A 22,574-nucleotide genomic window follows, 5' to 3' on the forward strand; every position below is an offset into this window, starting at 1 on the left:
GGCGTGGTAAATGAAATGGGCATATTGAGGGCAGACCACAAAAAGCTGGCAGAGAGGGTCCACAAGGCAAAAAGTAAGCTGATGGTACAAGACCTCAGGAAACGGAGTGTGCAGTTGGAGAAAGGGATGGCTGGCCTTACAGACCGCTTGGAAGACGCGTAAGGGAGATCCAGAAGGTGCAATGTGCGAGTCACAGGGGTACCCAGAAAGACGGAAGGGTAAAGCATGGAATTTTTTGTCAAAGACTGCTTATAAAAAGTATCGCTACAGGGAGATCCCCGTGATTTTTCTCAGTTGAAAGACCGCACAAGATACCAGCAAGAGTTCCAGCCACAGGGGCAAACCTCCCGACCCAATTGTTGCTAGCCTCATGAATTACAGAGACCAAGATAATATACTCCAGCTTTTTCATACATATGGCCCCTGAACACTTGACTCCCCAAACCTGGCCCAAAGGCAGAGGGGAACATTTATACCTATCAATAGGATACTGCACCAAAAAGGTATTAAATACTCTCTGATCTTTCTGGGGAAGCTAAGGGTGATCCACAAAGATCAGGTACACTTTCTACTATCTGCACAGGAGGTGTGGCAGCAGTTGGAACAGCAGGGCGTGTGGTCAGACCCGGCGACCTTGTACTACTGCATAATATAGTGACACAAGACATTTCTTTAACAATACATGTTTACTTGGTTAAGGGTACACTCAGACCATGAATTGGGTGGGTAGTCATGTTCAGGATCGCAGCACGGTAAGGTAGGGTGGGGGATGTTAAAGTTTGGGAGTGTTCTAATAACTATGCACACAAGGACACTATATTGCACATGTAGTGGAGGAGGTACAATCCTTGCCGTGGCACCGATGGCCCCATATGGTCATGTAGGATTGGTATTACAAAGACACAAGCCCTGAACTTGATATTGTGGAACATCAATGGCCTAGGTAATGCAGTAAAAAGAGGCCTGGTAACCAGGGCCTTTAACAGATATAGGGCAGACGTGATATTCCTTGAGGAAACCCACCTGATAGACACACAACACAAATGTTTAGGGTGGGACAAATATAGAGCAGCATTCTATGCGCAGTACACCTCGGGCTCACGGATGGTGGCACTCCTGCTTCAAAAGACACTATCAATCCATGTCCTCCATACATGGTCAGACACAGCGGGATGCTGCACGGCCATACTTGGAGAATGAGAAGGGGAAAACATGATTCTTCTCAATATATATGCCCCGTCAGGACTTCAATTACAGATACTGCAGACGGTGGGGCAACTCCTGGCTGAGTTCCCTTGGGCCTGTACCATAGCATCGAGAGAATGCAACCTTATACACAACACATGCCTGGACAGAATGAGCACCAAACCAGAGGGAAAGGCGACGGTAGGGAAGTTGGGGGATTTCATACAGGCATTCGGACTGATGGATGGAGGTCACTTCATGGACAGCAAAGGGCTTTCTACTTTTACTCCCATCCATTTAACATGTCCTGAAGACTTGACTATATCGTGACCCCTAGAGACACAGTGGGGAGGTTCCTCTAGGCTAAATACCTGGTGTGAGGGATCTCCAATCACTCTCCGCTGCAGGTCACTCTGAACAACGGTAGAGAGAGAGCTCCCCAGGGTTGGATAATGGCTACCTGCAGGATGCCCGACAAACAAGTACTGAAGACACTAGACAAGGCCACCAAACTCTACTTCCGTGACAACTAAGGAACTGTGGATAGCCCTAGTATAGTATGAGAGGCATATAGGGCGACTATCAGAGGTGCACTGATAGTGGGAGATGTGGGAGATAAAAGGGCCAGGTTACAATGGATAGATGTACTAGAATGTGAAATGAAAGTCTTGGAAAAGAAACATGCTGACAATGCTACAGCATCTGTCCAACAGCAGCTACAGCGAAAATTAACAGAATATCAAGAGGCCGCAGCATGAGGTGAAGACCATCTTTCTTGCCAAAAAGAAGAAGCATATTTATGAAGCTGGCAATTAGGCCAGTAAACTGCTAGCTTAGGTCGGAGCCAAAGAAGGGTAATCTATGCACATAAGGGTGCTCCATCTAGAATCGTGAGAAACTGAGTGGCAGCGGACAAATCGCAGAAGCATTCGCAACATATATGGCCACCTGCTACGCCCCAAAAGCCGAGACCCCTGGGACTGAGACTAAAAGTTTTGTACAGAACTGTCTGGTTAAAGCTCTGAGCAGAGAACAGTGGGAAACATTAAAACAGGATCTCACAGAGAGAGAAATAGCAGTGGCATTAGCTCAGTTGCAATCAGGGAAGGCCCCAGGTCCGAGCAGACTGGCTGTAGAATTATTTCGTAAATTGATGTTACGGTGAGAAAATCAATACTGTCCATGTACATGGAGCCTGTGGACCCCGACCCCATTCTTCTGCGTGACTTTGAGCCTCCCTGAAGCCTCATCAGGGATAAAAGACTCCACCTGATCGGTGCTCCTGATTCCCTTACTGCCCCCTACCAGTTACTAGGCAGCGGCCGGCCGCCATTCCTCTTGGCCTACGACGCTAGCGTGTCGCAGGCCTCAACCCCCCAGACCCACACTCCACCCCCCCCAAAGGCTACTTAATGCTGGCCACTGTGCAACATTAGCAAGCCTGTGTCGTATCTGAGCCCGCTCTCCTGCGTGAGTTTGAGCTTCCTTGAAGCCTCATCTGGGACAAGAGACTCCTCCTAATCGGCACCCCTGATTCCCTTGCCACCCCAGCTACCTGCCCAGAGAGACCAGTTACTAGGCAGCGGCCGGCCACCATTCCTCTTGGCCTACGACACTAGCGTGTCGCAGGCCTCACCCCCCAGACCCACACTCCACCCCCCCCAAAGGCTACTTAATGCCGGCCACTGGGCAACATTAGCGAGCCTGTGTCGCCCCTGAGCCCGCTCTCCTGCGTGACTTTGAGCCTCCTTGAAGCCTCATCTGGGACAAGAGACTCCACCTAATCGGTGCCCCTGATTTCCATGCCGCCCCAGCTACCTGCCCACCGTGTCATATTCCTCTCGGCCTATGATGCTATCAGGTCGCAGGCCTCGCCCCCCAGACCCGCCCTCAGCCCCTACTGCGCGGCATTAGTGAGCCTGTATCGCCCCTGAACCCGCTCTCCTGCGTGGCTTTGAGCCTCCTTGAAGCCTCATCTGGGACAAGAGACTCCACCTAATCGGTGGCCCTGATTTCTTCGCCGCTCCAGTTACCTGTCCAGAATGACTGGTTGCTAGCCAACCGGCCAGCCACCATCCCTCTTGGCCCACAACACTAGTGCATCGCAGGCCTCACCCCCAGACCAGCCCTCTGCCCCGCCCACCCCTTCAGGCTACCTAATGCCGGCTGTTGTGTGGCATTAGCAAGCATGTGTCACTCTGACCCCGCTCTACTGCCTGACCTTGAGCCTCCTTGAAGCCTCATCTGGGACAAGAGACTCCACCTGATTGGCATCCCTGATTCCTTTGCTGCCCCAGCTACCGCCCCAGCGTGGCCAGTTGCCACGCATCCGGCCAGCCACTATTCCTCTCGGCCTACGATGCTACAGCGTCGCAGTCTTCGCCCCCACACTCACCCTCTGCTCCGCCCCCCCAGGAAACTTGAAGCCGGCCACTAAGCAACATTAGCAAGCCTTTGTCGCCCCTGACCCCACTCTCCTGCGTGACTTTGAGCTCCTTGAAGCCTCATATAGGACAAGAGACTCCACCTAAACGGCACCACTGATTCCCTCGTCACCCCAGCTACCTGCCCAGTTCGACAGGTTGCTAGGCAACAGGCCGGCCACCATTCCTCTTGGCCTACTACGCGCTCGCCCCACCCCAGACCCGCACTCCGCAAGGCTGCTTAATGCTGGCCACTGTGTGGCATTAGAGAGCCTGTGTCACCCCTGACCCTGCTCTCCTGTGTGACTTTGAGCCTCCTTGAAGCCTCATCTGGGACAAGAGACTCCACCTAATCGGTGCACCTGATTTCCTTGCCGCCCAAGCTACATCCCCAGCGTGAACGGTTGCTAGGCAACTGGCCGGCCGCCATTCCTCTTGGCCTACAATGCTAGCGCATCACAGGCCTCGTTGCCCAGGCCCTCCCTCTGCCCCGAACCTCCCCCGGCAACTTAATGCCAGCCACTGTGCGGCCACGCTGGTGGCACACCAATGGCAAGCCTGTTTGTCTCGACTGCGGCCACTGCCAGATGCCCTGGCCCACCGACCATCCACTGCTACTCCAGATCTGCTCTCCAAAGCGTGGACCCAGGTCGCCACATCGCCCTCTGCTGCACCCACTCACCCAAAGACACTGAAGGAGCTTTCGTCTGCCTCCACTACAATTTCACCTGTGACCCCCCAGAACCACTCACCCTTACTAAGACCACCGACCTCCAGCCCAAACTACAATGCTTGCTACCTCTGGAGAGACGCTGGCGCTCCAGCAGAGACTCAAGCGACAACATAGCTTTTAAGATGGCCCTCAAATTTTACCATCAGAGCTATGAAGAAAGCAACATTTGCAACCCGCCTCCAACCCACCAACGGCACCAAGGAACTATTCCTCATCGTCAGAGAATTCTCCTCCCCAGACGCTGTTGAAACACCATTCAATACTTCCAGTTCCTCTGCAACTCACTCGCCGAATACTTCCACACCAAGATCGTCATCATCACCAAAAACTCGAACCTCAGCAACACAACCTAGCCTTCCCCCTCCACCCACCAACCTCTCACCCTACACCCGGAATGACTCGACTCCTCTCTGCACCGAAACCACTACATCTATCATGTCCTCCATTCTTTCAGGAGCTCTGACCAACCCCTACCCCCAACCATGTCTTCAACCTCGGACACAAGGAACTCAGACCCCCGCTCACCAGCATCATCAACTCAGTGTTTAGCTCCAACACCTTTCCGGAAACTAGAAGCACGCCGATGTTAAACCCCTACTGAAAAAACCCACAGCGGACTCATCCGACCTCAAGGACTACCGCCCCATATCTCTCCTCCCCTTTCCAGCCAAGGTACTAGAGAAAGCAGTCAACTGCCAACTCACAGAAAACCTGGAAGCCAACCACTTACTCGACCCCTTCCAATCTGGCTTCTGCGTGAACCACAGCTCAGAAACCGTCCTTATAGTCGCCTTGGAAGACGTCAGGGCCATCCTTGACCGTGGCGAGTCACCATCCCACTGATTCTCCTCGACCTGTCAGCGGCCTTCAACACCATCTCCCAATACCTCATCATCCAAGGGCTTCACCACATAGACATCTACAGCAACGCCCTAAAGCTGCTATCCTCTTTCTCACCGACACACTCACAGAATCCGTCTCCCGACATTTTCCTTTGACCCAAACAGCATCATCTGCGGCATACCCCAGTCCCCCACACTGTTCAACGTCTACATGACTACAGTGGCAACCATCGCTCACAGCCACGGTCTCAACAGCATCTCCTACGCCGACGACACCCAGCTCATACTCTCCCTTATCAAAGACACGGACACCCCTAGAGCAAAATTCCAGAACGCCATGACCTACTTCACTGACTGGATAAGAGACAACTGCCTCAAACTCAATACTGACAAAGCCAACGATCCTCCTCTTCGGAAGACCCCCCTCACAATGGGACGACTCCTAGTGGCCCTCCACCCTCGGACCAGCACCCGCACCCACCACCCACTCCTGCAACCTCAGAATCATCCTCGACAGTGAGCTCTCCATGAGACGACAGGTCAACTCGGTTGCCTCCACCTGCTTCAACACCCTCAGAATGCTCCGTAAGGTCTTCAGATGGATCCCAACCGACACCAAAAGAATCGTCACACAGGCTCTCATCACCAGTTGACTGGACTACGGAAACGCCATCTACATCGGAACGACCACCCTCCTCCTCAGATGCCTCCAAACAATCCAGAACGCAGCAGCCAGAATCATCTTGGACCTGCCCGGATGATTCCACATCGCTCCTCACCTCCGCAGCCTGCTCTGGCTCCCTGTCAAAAAGAGATGCCACTTCAAGCTGCTCACACACTCCTACAAAGCCCTCCACAACACATGACCAGAACACCTGAACAACTGCCTGGATTTCCACCAGCCCACCTAAAACCTTTAGTCTGCCTCCCTGGCCCTCGCCACTGACCCCTGCATCCATCGTACCTGAGCTGGAGGATGCTTCTACTCCCACCTTGAACGACCTCCTCCTCCCCCTCCACCTCCAAGCCTCCACCTCCCTCACCAATTTCAGGCGTGGACTAAAGACCTGGCTGTTCGAGTAGCTCCACCTCACTCAGCGCCTGGATACCCCCAGGGTGATTAAAGCGCTTAATAAGTACTAACTGATTGACTGATTGAAGAATGCTCTGCAATAGGGAGCACTGCTAGCTGATCTGCGCACAGTGACGATAGTTCTCATACACAAGACCAGGGAGCCGGATAGCAGGTGCGATTCTTGCAGGCCTATCTCTCTGTTAAACATAGACCCCAAAATTCTCACAAAATTGCTGGCTAACAGACTCCGTAATGTGGTCTACGACCTGATACATCCTGACCAGACCCATTTTATGCCTTGCCGCCCAACAAAACTAAACTTACGGTGGGTCTATAACAACATAGCACAATCGAATGCAGGGAGGATACCCTGGACCATTTTGTCCCTGGATGCCAACAAGGCGCAGGGGTGTGGAACTGAATAAAATATCTAGTTGTCCATGGGACAGGTTGCTTCATAAATCTACTTGTCCTGTAAAAAAACAAACTAGTCCCTTTGGTGCCATGTAGTGCAGTGAAAAAGTATGGCCGAAATTTCTTTATATAAGAGCTCTGATAATACCATCTCTAATTATGGCATGGCTAATTCTATAGTATGGCTTGAATACTAGCAATTGCCTTATTTTGCCACTTTTCTCGCAGATTGACATATTGGGGGTGGAGGAAGCAGTAAGCAATAGTTTCAGGGTTGGAATGCCTTTGAGTCTGTGCAAACCTACTAACTTGCATGTCTTAAGGATTTTCACCAGCTCTTTTTTAATCTTTTTGCATAGTGAGAAAGGTTGGAAATGTATTCCTGACAAGGGCAGAATGGGAAGTTCTTCCAGGGTTAGGAAAAAAGTAGTTGGAAGGAAAGTGAAGCTGTAAATGCTCAATAGATTTCGCATGAGCAAATCTACACATGCATATTTGCTTGTGCTAAAATACAGTTCACAAATATTTTCCAGCAGTACAATTTCCTGGTCTACTTCTGTAGATTCTTGTGAATTCATGCACAATTCTGCACTAATGCACAGACATATACCATGGGTGCACTTCTGTGACTTTCTTTAAGAATTGGACCACTACAAGGTCTGGTGTTAACCAAGACCTTTTGTTTTTATAAAAATTCTGTCTCTCTCTATCCATCTCTCGGCTGGCTTTACTGTTAGCTGTAGCATTCTGCTGTTCCACCAGGAGCATATTGGCACACAAAGTAGTATTGTTCAGTGCCAGAAACTACTGTGGCAATGTGTGCTCTTTGAGAACACATTCTTTTTTTTGCTTTTTGCCAATGTTTGTTATGATGGTGAGGGCCTGGCAGCTCCTGCAACAATAATGTTTTACAAAAGCCATGTCAAAACAAGGCACGTATTGAAAAAACGAAAAGAATGACCACCAATGGCGGATCGGGTGGCTTTGCCAGTGCTTGTTTATTTTCATGTTTCCCATAATCTTGTTGAAACTGGTACACTGATTTTCCATTATGAATATTTTTCAGAAATACTAGCATGCATCAAAACATTTTACTAAATGATGCTTCCAAGAAATAGTACCTAAAAGTTAACAGTAAATTAGCAAAACGTTTCTTATCTACTTGCATTTTTTTCTGAACATTTTATTTTGAAATCAAATAATCATCAATCTTGCTTACAAGCTACTGCAAACATCTGCATCAGAGAGCATTCTGGGAGCATTATACATAGCCTCATATTGTTAAACTTTTCAAACATGTGTACACATTTTTTTTTTCCAGAAGCCATTGTCAGTATTGCAGTGTGAGCTTACAACAGTTATTGAGAGTGCTCACATTGACAATACAGGCTTTGCATTAATGAACCATAAATACAAGTTCAAACAGCATTAACATATGGAAACAAATATTAACTCAGCTGAAGAAAGTTCCCTTCACTGTAAACTAGCAGCCTAAGGGTTTGCTCTGCAGGGGGCTAGGCCTACTTGTCCCAAGGACAAAATAAACATGAAAACTTGTTGTTCTTGACCCCAAACAATATGTCCTGGGCGTTGGACTACAGAACCTCCACACCCCTGAAGGCGTTCAACTCGGTGGAATGGCCTTTCCTGTTTTTATCATTTCCTCCTTTTTGACGGGATGAAGATGTGAGTATAAAGTCAGCAGAGAGTGTACTGATCAATGTGAAACAGAGTGACTAACCACATGTAGAAGGCTGACCAAAACCCTTCTATGCATGTATATATATTTATGCATTGTCATGATTGTTTTAGTACATGAGGCTGGCAGACTGCTAGAGCTGCCACTGTAATAAACTTAAAAAATCATTGTGGGCCTACTACCATACCTGGCTGAACATTATTACCACCAGAGCCAAGACTACCTCCCGTTAGCCTCTACGGACAGATACACTAAAATATAACAACTTCTCCTGCTAACATACAAGAAAATAACTTTAAAAAAACATGACAGAGAAGGACAGTGAGAATATGTTTTACTTAGTGCAGATAATTGACAACACCATCCAACTGTAGCACGATGTACAACATTAAAAACATGTGCACCCATTACCATGATGGCACCTCTAAGCATCACAAATACCACAGTATTACACATGCCTTGCACATGACACATATTTCATATGACTCTGTATTACACATGTCTTCAGTATCACACATGCACAGCGAGCAAGGCATTCTGAAGCAACTAAAATACGGCAAGGCAACCCATCCCAAAGTAAGACAATGTAGACACCAACATTCAGAAACTCAACTGGGAAAAAAATGAAAGAAAAATCCATAATATCATGTACATTAATTCCATGGCACTGAAAAAATCAAAACAAAATATGAGTGCCTCATACTGACAGAAAGACTACTCTGGCCAACTTTGCCACAATTGCTATATTGGGTGGCGTTGGATCTTATACCACATATCCATATCCTAGCACCTTACAAACAGCCATCTAAAGGTCACTACAGAATAAAAAAACACACAAATGCCAAATACTTGGCCTCATGGAAGCATGGAATCATTTTAGGAGCTTCTACACCAGGCCACAAACGCTTCTGTAAGTTTTGGCAATCTAGAAGGGGTCAGGTAGGAGTTGCAATCAACTCTAAAGTGTTCACATATACAGTGATCACATCATTATTACTACCTCGTTGCACCTGTACAGGTCACTCGCTTCAGAGTGTGTAAGAGAATGCAAGGGAAACATTACCAATGACGTTGTTGTTACTAGGAAAACAAATGAGTACTGGGTGCTTGCTCTTGCTCATCCACTTAGGTAAACATATGTTGAAAAACGTACACAACAAGCTAGTGGAGTGATAACACACCGGGATCCCCTACACTAAGAAGATGGATGTGGTCTGATCACTGCTTAGGGAAGGCTGGGCTGCCTTGTGTAGGGGAGTAATTGGCCGGGTGGATATATGGGTGTGGCTGAAGTCTTACTGGAACAGAATGTTCATGGAAAATTAGTTGAAAGTGATGTGGCGAGAGAGACTGTTACAGTGGGAAGTTGCCACTAGTGAGACAGATGCTTTGAAAAATGCATGGTGTGTCCCTGGTAAGATCCTGTGGGGGGCCCCTAAGGTATGGTCAGGCTTAGTCGCTCGTGGCTTATCCCTCAGAGTGGCCAGATCCCTTCTACATTCCAGAGGCCAGAACTGTCCACAGGAACACAGAGCTGATGATTCTCAAAGAACAGTAAATAGCTAGATTTTCAGGTCATCCATACGGGCACCAAACCAGAGGGAGGATTGATCAGTCACCTGCCTTTTCCTCTGTATAAAGTCTTTGTCCTATCAATCGGTCATGCAACAGTGTAGATCATGGCTTAGGTTTTGCCTGTGGTGGTGACCGGCAGTCATCCAGGAATCAGGACTTACTTTAGACATCAGACTTTGACCAAGAAAGAGAAAGAGAAAAGGGAGAAATGAGAAGGAACAAAAATAATATCAAAACAGTGAGAAAGGGTGAAAACAATTGAGAAGAACCTGGAAGAGTAGATAAGCAGATATGAAGTGTAGGGTGGTGGAAGAAAGATCCAGGATGTGGATTCAACACTAAACAGCCATGGTATTTGGCAAACCTGTCAATTGGGAGTGCTGTAAGAAAACTTTGGGTCCTAGCACATTTTCTGACAAATTAAGCATTAACCTAGATATTCTAAGGCCTAGCATCACAGATTGAGCATAAACATTTACAGTACTGCTCAGGCTCGTTCACATTGTGTTAGCTTGTTCCTTTGAACTTCTGCTTTCTAGTCTGCAGTTTGCCTTTTTCGTTTTCGCTGCGTTTCCTCAATAAGGAATTCACGGCATACAATTTATCACTAGGATAATTTAGAATGGTTAACTTCATAAACATTTTGGACTCAAATTACACATGCTGAATTGAATAACTGGATGTATCCTCACACACTGAAGATAACAACAAATATGCTGAATGAATGCTCACGAGAAAGGTGTTTAATAGGTTTAACATTTCCTAAAACGTTAAGAATGTTTACTTTTGCAAAGTTATCTTACCTTTAAATGTGCCTGACCCTGCTCCTGCATTAAATGCCACCATAACAATGTAGAGAGCAAAAGACAGAAATATTAGAAAAATCTTTCCCTTATCGTGCTTAGCCATAATCCGATGCTGAAACAAAACAAAAAAAACATGCTGTCATTGTAATGCATTATCTGTACTTCCTTGCATTGGCAATATTAACAACAGTATAACTGAAATATAGTTATGCATCATAGAGCTACTTTATAGAGCTACAAAAAGGCATACTGCGAGGAACAAAGTTTCAACACAAAAATAGGTCAGGATAAAAATTGTACATTAAAATCTTAAATTAAAATTGTCTGTGTTAAAAAGGAGGGACCATGGTTGTAGGAAGCTGCCTCTGTATATACTATATAAAATGAGACATAGTGTGCACAGAGTCCAGGGGTTCCCCAGAGGCTAGAGTAGATAATACTAATGCTCGCTCTTGTGGTAGTGTGGTCGAGCAGTTAACCTTATCAGAGGGTAGTGCAAAGCATTTGTTGTTCACACACACAGTCAATAACGGAGGCACACACTCAATGACTAACTCCAGGGGAATGTATTTATATTGGAAAAGTATAATGTGTTACTTTATTTCTAGAACCAAAAGAATCTTCCTGCAGGTGAGAACATTTGCAAGTAAGTATTGAACATATGTATCAAGAGCACTTTGTTTGGATTTAGTAAAGAAAACGATTTACAGGCAAGTAACACTTTTCACTTTTAAAAGTTGACAATGCAATTTTCAGAACAGTCCTATGGGGCGAAAAGTGTTAGTGCTGTTTTGAGGTAACTACTCGGCTTACAGTTCCAGTCTCTGGGGGTTAGAATGTCCACTGGTCAGGGTTCAGGATGACCCCAAACCTACACCACTAGCAACACTGGGCCGGCCTGGTGCAGAAGTCAAAGTTGAAGTTGGATTTAGAATGGGATCCCATGGAGAGTGGGGGCACTCGGAAACAGATCTCCTGGCAGGTAAGTGCCTGCAAGTTCGGAGGGCAGACCCGGGGGGGGCGGGGTTTAGGTGAGCACTAGGAGGTGGGGGGGCACAGGTTAGCACCAAACACACACCCTCAGCGGCACACGGGGCCAGGTGCAGGGTGCAAACACAGCGCCTTGAGACCCTATAGGTGATTAGCCGCGGTTTACAATTCCATGATTGATTGATTTGAGCATCAGGCTCCCAATGCTTTTCAATAAGGGGACCCCAGGGGTCACAAAGATTCTGCAGGCTGGTTCCAAGGGATCAGTTCCAGGAAACCACAGGCTGGACAAGGAGAAAGGCAACCTGCTGAATGTTGCCGGACTGGTGGTCGGATTCCCCAAGGCCAGGAGGCTGCGGTTGCAGGGGTACCTTTAGGCTACAGGAATCTTCGTCCCGTTCTCTCGCAGCCAGAGTGGTCGTTCGGATTTAGGTTGCAGGCGTCCTCGTGTTGGCCAGGAGGGGATCAACTCATGGTGGACATAAGTCGGAAATCGCCGGAGGACCTGATCTGGACCGGTGGACCACCTGGACTTGAGCCCTGGGCGTCGGCTGCAGAGTGGGCAGGAGTTGCGGATCCCGGGCAGTTCTGGGGTCCTTTTGGAGGGTTTCTTCTGGACAGGGCCACCGTCCTCTGGAAATCTTGGTCCTCTGGTGGGCAGGCAATCCTCTGGGGATTTGAAGAGGTCGCTGATCCTGCTGGATGTATTGCCTTTTTGGGGCAGGGCTTCTGAAGCTGCAGACAGGCTGGCTGGGCTGGGGCCAAATCAGTTGTCATCTGGAATCTTCACTGCTGGGAGGGTCGGCTTAGAAGTCCTTCTTCTTTCTTCTTGCTTCTTTTCTTGAGGTCGCCAGGAATCTGCTGAGCTAGGTTCAAGGGAGCCCTTAAATCCTAGATTTAGGGGCGTTACAGGGGTCAGAAGGCAGTAGCCAAAGGCTACTCTCTCCCTAAGGGTGGCTACACCCTTCCTGTGCCTACTCCCTTTGGGGAGGGGGGGACATTCCTAACTTTATTGGTCCTAGTCCTCCAAACCAAGATGGATGATTCTGTAGGGAGGGGGTCACTTCAGCTGTGAACGCCTTAGGGATGGTCCTAGCTGGAGTAGTCACTCCTCCCGGTTTTACCTAATTTTCCCGCAGGACTTGCTGCCAAAAGTAGGACTTTGTCAGGGGTGGGCATCTCCACTCGCTGGAGTGCCCTGGGGCACTGTAAGAGGAGGCCTGAGCCTTTGAGGCTCACCGCCAAGTGTTACAGTTCCTGCAGGGGGGGAGGTGTGAAGCACCTCACCCCGACAAGGCTTTGTTTCGGACCGCAAAGAACACAAAAGCTCTCACCCCATGAGGTCAGCCTTGTACTAAAGGGTTGTTTATAATACAGAGGGCATACCTAAGATGCCCTCTGGGTGCATCGTACAATAAATTCAACACTGGCATCAGTGTGGGTTTATTGTGCTGAGAAGTTTGATACCAAACTTCCCAGTCTTCAGTGAAGCCATCATGAAGCTGTAGAGTTCGTGATGACAACCCCCAAACCTATGGCCACACTGCATTTACAATATCTAAGAATGGACTTAGACACAGTAGGGGCATATTGCTCATGTGGCATAGTACATCCTGCTTTAGGGCTGTAAGGCCTGCTAGGGGGGTGATTTACCTATGCCACAGGCAGTAGTTTGTGGGCATGGCACACTGGAAGGGGTGCCATGTCGACTTTTCTTTTTCTCCCCAGCAGCACACACAATCTGCAATGGCAATGCGAGGGGGTCCCTTAGCGTGGCACAATACATGCTGCAGCCTCTAGGGACCTTCCCTGGTCACAGAGCCCTTGGTACCACTGGTACATTTCACAAGGGACTTAGCTGTGTGCCAATTGTGGAAACAATGGTACAGTTTAGGGAAAGAACACTGGTTTTGGGGACTGGTTAGCAGGATCCCAGCACACTCTGTCGTCAGCATCAATATCTGGCAAAAAGTGTGTGGGGGGGGGTAACCATGCCAAAAGGGGCACTTTCCTACAATGATTAATTAATTACTGTGAAGAACAACTGTAAAATCTATCCTGTTGTTATATATTCAATTTGTGTTGGATAAGCTTATAGGCAGGATTCTTTAGGGAATTCAACTCCTCAAGCTTGCATGTGAATAAGATTGGAATGATTATATTCACAGAACAAGGTATTTTGATTCCTTCATTTATTCTACAAAATATGTGTAAGTTTCGGAGGCTTTTTTATTTAACACAGTCCAAAGTCCAGTAAAACTTACGAGGAAAATAATGGCACAATAGCCTAAGCTGATATATTGTAATATTGATTTATGGTCTATACACTAATTATTTAATAGAACAGTATGCTCCAAATCAACTATGCACGCAACACCTCAATGCTATCCTTTAGAGATCACAAACTGAAGCAAGTGATATGGGGAAGGCTCATATAGGTTTTATAAAATGGCAGTCTCTTAAAAAAGTCTTAAAGAACCTGGGGCCTCACGTATACAAGTGTTCTACCCTTTCCGAGTCTATGGGAAAACATGTTAGTAGGAATGGGCCTTAGTCCTTGTATGATGTTCAGCTGCACTATACAACCTGTTCTTGCAACGCATCCTTGATATCGTATGGGAAGAAATATTTACTGACGTTATTATTAAGACAGGGTCAGAATAATGAATAATTCCTACTTGTTTTGCAGCAAAATTATAAAATATCGGTCACTGAGAAAATATTGAAATCCAAGGTAAAATTTAAATAGGAGTAAGCAGTATCAAGGCAAGTTATTGAGAAATAGCATAAAACATTATAAGGCAAAGATTGAATCGCAAAAGAATTTACAGAATTAAATTGTCTCAGATGAGGTTTGCTGTTAGTATGTGTTTCGTTATTTGGCTTCTAGAAATAGTCCACTTATAGTGTTTATCAAATACATTACTTTACATTACTACAATTCATACCATTTGCATAAATTTTTTTAATAACCATGAGTAAATAAAATAAAGATAAGTCATTTATAAGGTGAGTATGGAAGAAAATTATTTCCATTTATTCCTTTTTAAACAAGAATCATTTGCAGCTTGAATGCATGATTCCCCACATGCATTAGTAAAAGTGGTACACAGGGGCTTGCTACACGCATCTGGCCCATTTACTGCAAGCACATCGATTGGATTTGACTAAATAATTTATACTGTACTTCAAGCAAAGTCAAATCAAAATATCATCTCAAATGATTGTATTTCTGTTTGGCATTATACCACTGCATATATAATATGTTTTATAATATACCCCCTAATAAAAACTGCATTTTAGTAGGAACAACTAAGGACCATTAACACCACGACCAAGAGCCCAGAAGAGAAGAGTAGCAAGTAGAGTGTGTAAGAGGTCCTCATGGAGTTTACAGTTAACTAGTTTTTATCTCACATTTCTTTATGTATGCATATCCTTATTGAATTTGAATTGGGAAACCCGACCAGAAGATAACAGGGGACTTCAGTTCACATTTTAATGCACTTTAAGAAATGCTTTGGAAAGTCTTTTGTCAGAAGCTCAGGAATCATAGTATTTAAATGCCCTTTTTGTAAACTTATCCTGAGAGTTTTTCTGCTGCCTCAGGATGGCCAGTGAGCTACTCTTAGACTGGGAGTAGCCAGACAACAGGTCAGGCCCCAGGCGTGCAATGAAAGTGTCAAAATCTTAGAATCAGGTATGTTGAAAGTTAAGCGTAGCAATTCTGGACTATTCTAGAAGAGTTACACAAGGGTATCTTATGAGGGTGTGGAGTATGATGATTGTTCCACCACACTGAAATGTGTCCCAGATTTAGGACTAAAAAAGAGATACAAGGCAGGGCTGCGCCATATTTAGGCTTTTAATTTCAAAAGTGGCCTGATGATAGCCTAGGAGGGCTTATCCAGCTTTGCCCTAAATGCTTAAATTTGAAGACAGATATAAGTCATCCCTTTCAGTTGGTTGGAACCCTAGATAATACATATCTCAACAACAAACTCTACCTAATGTCCATACTTGGAAACAAACTCAACTGAATGCTAAGACAACTCATAAGAATCTTCACTAAAATGTTATTCAATAACTGAATGACACTACTCCATTTACACACCTCACTGCAAGGATACTGAGCAGTCACAGCTTATTCCAAGAGGAACTCATTTACAGTATTTACATAATCTACACCTAATGTCCACTAAGAGCTTCAGAGCTATTAATTGTAGTAATATTGTCATTATTTACAGGTGAGTAAAGTAGGGCAGTTAGAATTAAGCTAAACACAAAACCCAGAAGGTTGTAGCACCTTCTGCAGCAAAGGAACTACACTCTACAGTAATGCACCACAGTCAAAATAACATTGGCGTCCACAGACCATGTTAGTTTGTGGGCTGGAGACTGCAAATCCTTTACAAACTCCATAAATGTTCCAGTCTAGTGGCAATGAACCTAGCAATCAGATAAAATGTTAAGACATGTACGAAGGGACCCAGTATAAGTTAGCTGTTTGTACTCCCTTCTCGGTGGCCTTGGGTTCAAGTGAGTACTACTCAAAGATTTCAACCCAGGTAATTGAGAACCCACAAAAAATAGCCATGAAGCATTTAAGGAGCAAATCCCAATGTCAAAGCACCAGAGTCTCGTTAACAGGACAATGACTACAGAAACAGGCAATTCAAGGGGACCAGACGCACCTCTCATTCATTCCAAATGTTAATTTTCTAACAGGGAAGTTGTTGGGGCTGGGAATAAAAGTGTCTCCGAAATGATGCTCTCTGGGCTACCCAACTTTAGAGACCTGTAACTTGTAAATTGCTTTTCTCAGTTTTTCTTTTTAGCTGCTGGCTACCCACAAAATGGCTGAAAACTATCCAGAAACAGCATCAGCAGCTCAATCTATGTTATGTGGCTTTGTATAGCGCACTGTCACCCATGACGGCATTCTGGTGTTTTGCAGGTGTGTGGTGCTGGCCTCAAGGGGACTTGCTCAAAAATCCAAGTCTTCATCTTCTTGCTGAATTCAAGAAGAGGTGAGGTACTTTAATGTGCTTGGGAGGTCATAACACGCTTTAGGGGCGATGTATGAGAAGGAACAACCTCCAGATCTGCTTTTGTGAATCCGTGGGATGTGTGCAAGAGCGAGTCTGCCTGAACAGAAGAGTCTGGATGGTTGGTGGAACTGCATGTGGCTGTTCAGGTAGACTGGGCCTGTATAGTGTAGTGATTTGAAAATGTGGGTAAGAAGCTAGAATTGTGTGTGCTTACGTATCAGTAGCCAGTGTAATTCTCTCAGGTGGGCAAGGCTGAGTTTCCGAACTTCTGACGAGTATGGTGTCATGTGCAATGGTTGTGATTTTGTTGCAGAAGTCTGAGAGGTTGTTGCACAGTTCTTGGGTTGAGCTGATGTTGCTGGTGGTTGCTGTACGAGTGTCACAACCTAACATCCATTTACCAGTGTAAATGATGTTAAACATGCTACACATGTGTGTTAACAACTTCTACCTCAAAATGTTATCTTAATTACAGCTCTGAGAAAAAATGTGAGTACAATTTACAAAGCTATTTTGTGTATATGTATAGCTACTTACACAGGCAAATATCCTTTTTTCTAATAAGCCACTTTATGCATGCCCAAAAGTTGTTTTGCACTTGTGAAAGGATTTACTCAGATGCAGATTTACATGAAAGTAAATCCCAGTGAGTATGGCACACTTCTAAATGTACTCTTTCAAATTACGATTACCAGATGACGCCATGTCACAAAGATATCTCGTTTCCATTAACTGGCTTTCAGTTAACAAATCATTGCATTCTGGGAGTTGGAGTCTAAGTTGCAAGTAAACGTAAGTGACACACCTAATAACAATGCTTTTGAAAAACAAAGCGTAGGACCTGGAGAGTGGGGTCTTAGTGACATGTTGTCAACTTTTAACCCTTTATCTACCATCCCATCCACAAAAGGTCAGAAATCAGCTCCCGGCAAAAGCAAAATAAAACCTTTTCCAGAAATGGAAGGGAGTCGGACGTCAAAAACTGGTGAAGGTACTTCTCACTGGAGAAAGTATTTACTACATAGAAACAATGTTAACAAGCATTTACAATGCAACGGGTCTCGCGTTTGCTCATGTTAGAGCTGATCGCGTTGTAAACTCCTAACCCGACTTTTCACCTATCGGGCAAAAGTGCATTTATGTACACAACCCGAAAAAGTGAAATTAACTATGTAAAGCGCTCAACTTCTGCCAAGCGAGATTGCGCTCGTAAATTAGAGAAAAAGAAGTCCACGAGCCCGATGGAAAACAGCGAGCCTCGCATGTTTTCTGTACTTGGTCGCTGCGCTCGAGGAGGGCTAGCCACCGGAAAAGGCATGACGTATGCTTGCCTTCGACTAATGAAAGCAAGCAGATTTTATTAGGCAAGCCCACGAACCAATAAAAAACACTGACGTGAAGTTGACAGGGCTCTGAGCCCTTTTCTAAATACAAAAGCGTATCGCTGCGATACGCATGCACGAGCGCATGCAACGCAGGCTCGACCCTAAAAAGTGCATTGTTTTGCAGATTTCCAGATGAGCAGATACAGACATGTATATTTTCTCATGTGAAAACGAAACTGGCAAATGTTGTAGAGATGTATAGCTGTAAACCCGAGATTTGCACAAATTTCCAGGTGTCCAAATATGCACCCAAGCGAAATCATAGACCTGCATTTGCATATGTACGACTTTGAAAGAGGACCGTGTAGATGGCAAATACTGCCGCTCTAAAGGGCATCCCACATGCCACAGCATGTGTCATCCATACCCCACAGAAGTATGACCGAATACATCACCCCCATATTGATGGAATCCAGTCACTTCGCTTGCCAGCATACATCATCTTCAAAATCAGTTACATCGTCTGCAAAGTCATTAAGAGCAACATTACTAGAGCAAGGGAGTGCAAAAACCCAAATGCAAGGCAACATGCCCCGTACATTGATGCATCCAGGATCTGGAACAATATTCATATATCCATCAGGACCACCCGTATGCTGCTCCAATGACGGAAAGAGCTGAAGACACCTCATTAAAGAACACTGCATAAGGATGCAGTAACAATTACCCTCTGCTCCCAGAGCCAGTTACCTCTACAATCACTTGTTGACTGTATTTTATCTTTTGCCACTGTAGTGTGCTCAACTACATTTCGGCTATGTTCGTGCTATGCAGTTATTGCACAGATCAGTGGTTCCCAACATGCGGTCCGTGTACCCTGGGGGTCGGGGAAGTCTCCTCAGGGGTTCCACGACTGCTTAGAAAATAAACTAATATTAATAGATTAATAAAGTGTATATAAATAAAGTGGCTCGATGTACAATTGGAAAATTTAAGACATAAGTTAAATGTCAAGGAATTTGAAACTGGAGGCTAAAAATTAAATTGGTTTCCTCCGATTGATTTGTGGGGAGGAGTGCAGGTGCATCAAACAGAACATAGTATGGATGATGTGTGGCTCCAACTGAATTTAGAAAAGCTCCAACTTTCCTATTAAAATAGTTCTTTTTTATTTTATTTGGTTGCAAACTAAATGAAATGTTTTATACATTTGTGTGTGTGTTCGATGGAATGCTTGTGTCTGTAACTTATGTGTATTGTTTTGCGGTTCAAATCATCAACAGTGTTTAGGCTGAGGTCCCCGGATTCCAGTAATGTCCCTGGATTCCAATCATGAATCTTTCCAGTAAATGCTGGAGTGGGGTCCACAGAAGTCGAAAGGTTGGGAACCACTGGCATAGATATACATATCCATCCCCCTGTGACAAATTCAAACAGTTCTGGCTTTATAGCATTTTGCACTTTGGACTTGTCATTTCACTTTTAAAACATTAACACAGTAAGCATGGGTTCAAAACTACCACTACACAAAGTGTGAGTGGCTAAAAATCCAGATTTGACTCAAGAGCTCGGTATTGACACAGGGCAAATTGGCAGGGATTTATGTCAGAATATTAATAACAAAAATACTGCCTGATATAAAGCTTGTGGTCTAAACATCGATAAAAAAATATCACTCTAATGGGTGTAGATTTTCTATTATTAATTGACGAGAGAGATTTTTGTTAATTATATTTAGGACACAATATTTTTGTCAAATGATATTTAGGCTATGATACTGTGGTACAATACCCGTGACTATGGCATGAGCTCCTCAAGAAATTCAGCTGCACCTCTGGCTAGGTAGGCCATTGGACCTTATTTCTCTTTAAATCAAACATAATGCGCTTACAGCTGGAGAGCCAGGCCCTGCCAACTTCATAATGGAAGCATAACTCAATTTTATCCCAGGCCAGAACTGTTCGGGTGCTGTGTGACAGCAATCCATGAGCCTGCATAGCGAATGGTAACTATTACTCATTGAAAACTCAGCATTGTTTGCAACAAGCTCGCCCTAAGGGAACTGTTGCTGTTAGGTAACTAGGTGAAAAATAAAAAACAATCAGTTTACATGGAGCACTGACTTTGAGACCTATAAGACCAGAGGTTTCAAGGATCTTGTTAGGGGTAAAAAGGGGATAACCAGTGCAGCACTTATTACCTCTGACGATACCTAAACAACATCCCTGTCCTTACTAGGTCTATCAAAATCACTAGAAAAGGGGAGAGAGGTCCTAAAGCCCACTATTTTTTCCTCCAGTATTTAACACACAACACACTAAATGGTACAGTGAGCACCATGTAGTAGTTAATTTGATATTACTATGCCTGAATGAAGGAAATACCCTCTTTTGTTCCAAAATACGTCCTCACCTACATGGCATGCTTCATCATTGACCTATCACACATAATAGACACATCATTGTGTTGGGATAGGCTCAACCACGTAGTGGGAGCTCGGGATATTATAAGGGAACAGATTATTAGGGTGTCTGTGTTAAGACTGTCTAGCGCGTTGAGCTACACAACAGGTTATTCTCAGCTGCCTTGACTGGCTTAAAATTATACACCTTATGGGATGTCACTTACTTATGTTCAACTAATTATACCTCCAAATTGTGTGGTTAATTTTGTTTCTTGGTAAAAGTTAAATAGGCACAAGAACAACTTGATCCTATGTAGCTCAAAGATCTCCACCCAAAGACCGCCCTTACAAAAATACATGATGATTTCTATTTCAGCTAACAAGCTATATTCATCCCTACTAAGGAATTGCAGCTTGACATGATTTAGGACACTGAAGGGTTGACACCTTGTTGGATCTTGTTTCATGTTCTTTTTCACCTTCTGTTCATTTTGATATTCATGAAGATGTTAAGTTTGGCCCCTTCATTTTCAAAACAAATCTTTACATCCAAGCCTTCTAGGTATATGCTCTTGTTACCTGTTCTCCAGAATAAGGCATACAGTATCTACTGATTTCATAACTGATCTGCCTTCAGAAGGTTGAGTGACTCTTGCATTAGCTGATACTTTTTCAAAGATGATTCATTTTTCTTTTCTATCCAAACTGCCAACAAAGGAAAAGAAGGCCAATGTTTTGACACATATATTATGCCTTCATGGTTTGCCATACATTAATTTCAGATAGAAAAAATACATATATAACATTTTAAAAGGTTCTTTGTCTGGGAACAGAACAATCCCTTTCTTCTGGGTTACTATCCTGAGACTAATTGACAAACAAGGCATACCAATTAGAGCTTGGAACAGCAGCTTTGCGGTTACTGTATGCTTCGCAAGAGGACTGGGTCTTTTCTCTCAAACACACAAAATGTGATGGAGGAATGCTTGCAAGCAGCTTAACCACCAGCAATCACCCAGGGTAAGAGTACAACCTACTGTTCTTTTGCCCACCATGCCACCTCAGATTAGACTCAACCATGTGCAAATCAATCTTAGTCCTACTCCAATAGTCCTGCACAATACGTAAAGTCCAGCCTGAACTTCCAAGCCAACCAGAACACAAGCAACCCAAGAACAGCTTTGGCCTATTGGCTACCAGTGCCTCTTATCTACCATTAGCTGAGTTTTCTTAGAATTATCTCACTTATAGCGCCACCAATCTCTAATCCTTTTTTTGCACTACAATGTTTCCATCCGACGATTTTCCTTCAACACCTCTTGTTGAACCTATGATGTCAACTGCTTGTGATCATATTAAGCACTTACAGAAACAAAGACATTGAAAGGCCAGAATAAATGTGCTGAAAGTTAAGATTAGTGTCATCCTATTGTGTTCCTGGTACAAAGGTTTAGCTTTCTCACTTTCTTTCTGGTAATTCAGACTATAATATTTTGTTACTTTTCTCATTAGTCATCCAACCAGTCCTGTGACTTGTCCCTAAAGTTCTACTAGGAAAATTCATCCTGTATTTCATACTTAACAGTTGTAATCCTAGGGCTCTGATCCTTAACATACTTTCTGAAACATTCACCATTATGGTACAGGGTGAAGATGGCGGCCGCTTAAGACACCTTATTGTGAGCTCTGCGGCCAGCCTGTAAAATATCCTACACAACCTCGGTGCATCCAGTGCATCCAGTGCTTTCTCCGCTGAAATATGCGTCAGAGCACCCTCTGTGCTACCTGACTGATGTGCCAAGTTTCCGAGCCATTGACCGCCGCGTTGAACAGTGCTGAACGGCATTGTGAGTCTGGCGGACCTGGCGCACGGCCTAAATCCCATGGCCAACGGAGCGTACGAGCCTGCCATCTACCTGTGGCTGAAAGGACTGGGGGACTGACACTGAGTAACGTGTCTGGAGGCAATGAAGCTACCTGACCCCGGACATCACCATGGAATCTCCACCCAGTGGAAGCCCCTCTGGGCCTGTCAGTCGGTCCCTAGCGCCT

The 22,574-nt window shown here is 45.0% G+C and overlaps 1 protein-coding gene across 3 annotated transcripts in view; it reads right to left on the minus strand.

Moving 5' to 3' along the window:
• LOC138295746 (uncharacterized) overlaps positions 1-22,574 on the minus strand; it is a 401,349-nt gene that overhangs the window by 169,509 nt on the left and 209,266 nt on the right. For all 3 annotated transcript variants that reach the window (XM_069234243.1, XM_069234245.1, XM_069234244.1), the window contains one exon: positions 10,750-10,864. In XM_069234243.1, coding sequence (XP_069090344.1) covers positions 10,750-10,864 — 115 coding nt within the window. The remainder of the gene's footprint in view (positions 1-10,749; positions 10,865-22,574) is intronic.

This window comes from Pleurodeles waltl, chromosome 5, assembly GCF_031143425.1.
Source record: "Pleurodeles waltl isolate 20211129_DDA chromosome 5, aPleWal1.hap1.20221129, whole genome shotgun sequence".
NCBI lineage: Eukaryota > Metazoa > Chordata > Amphibia > Caudata > Salamandridae > Pleurodeles > Pleurodeles waltl.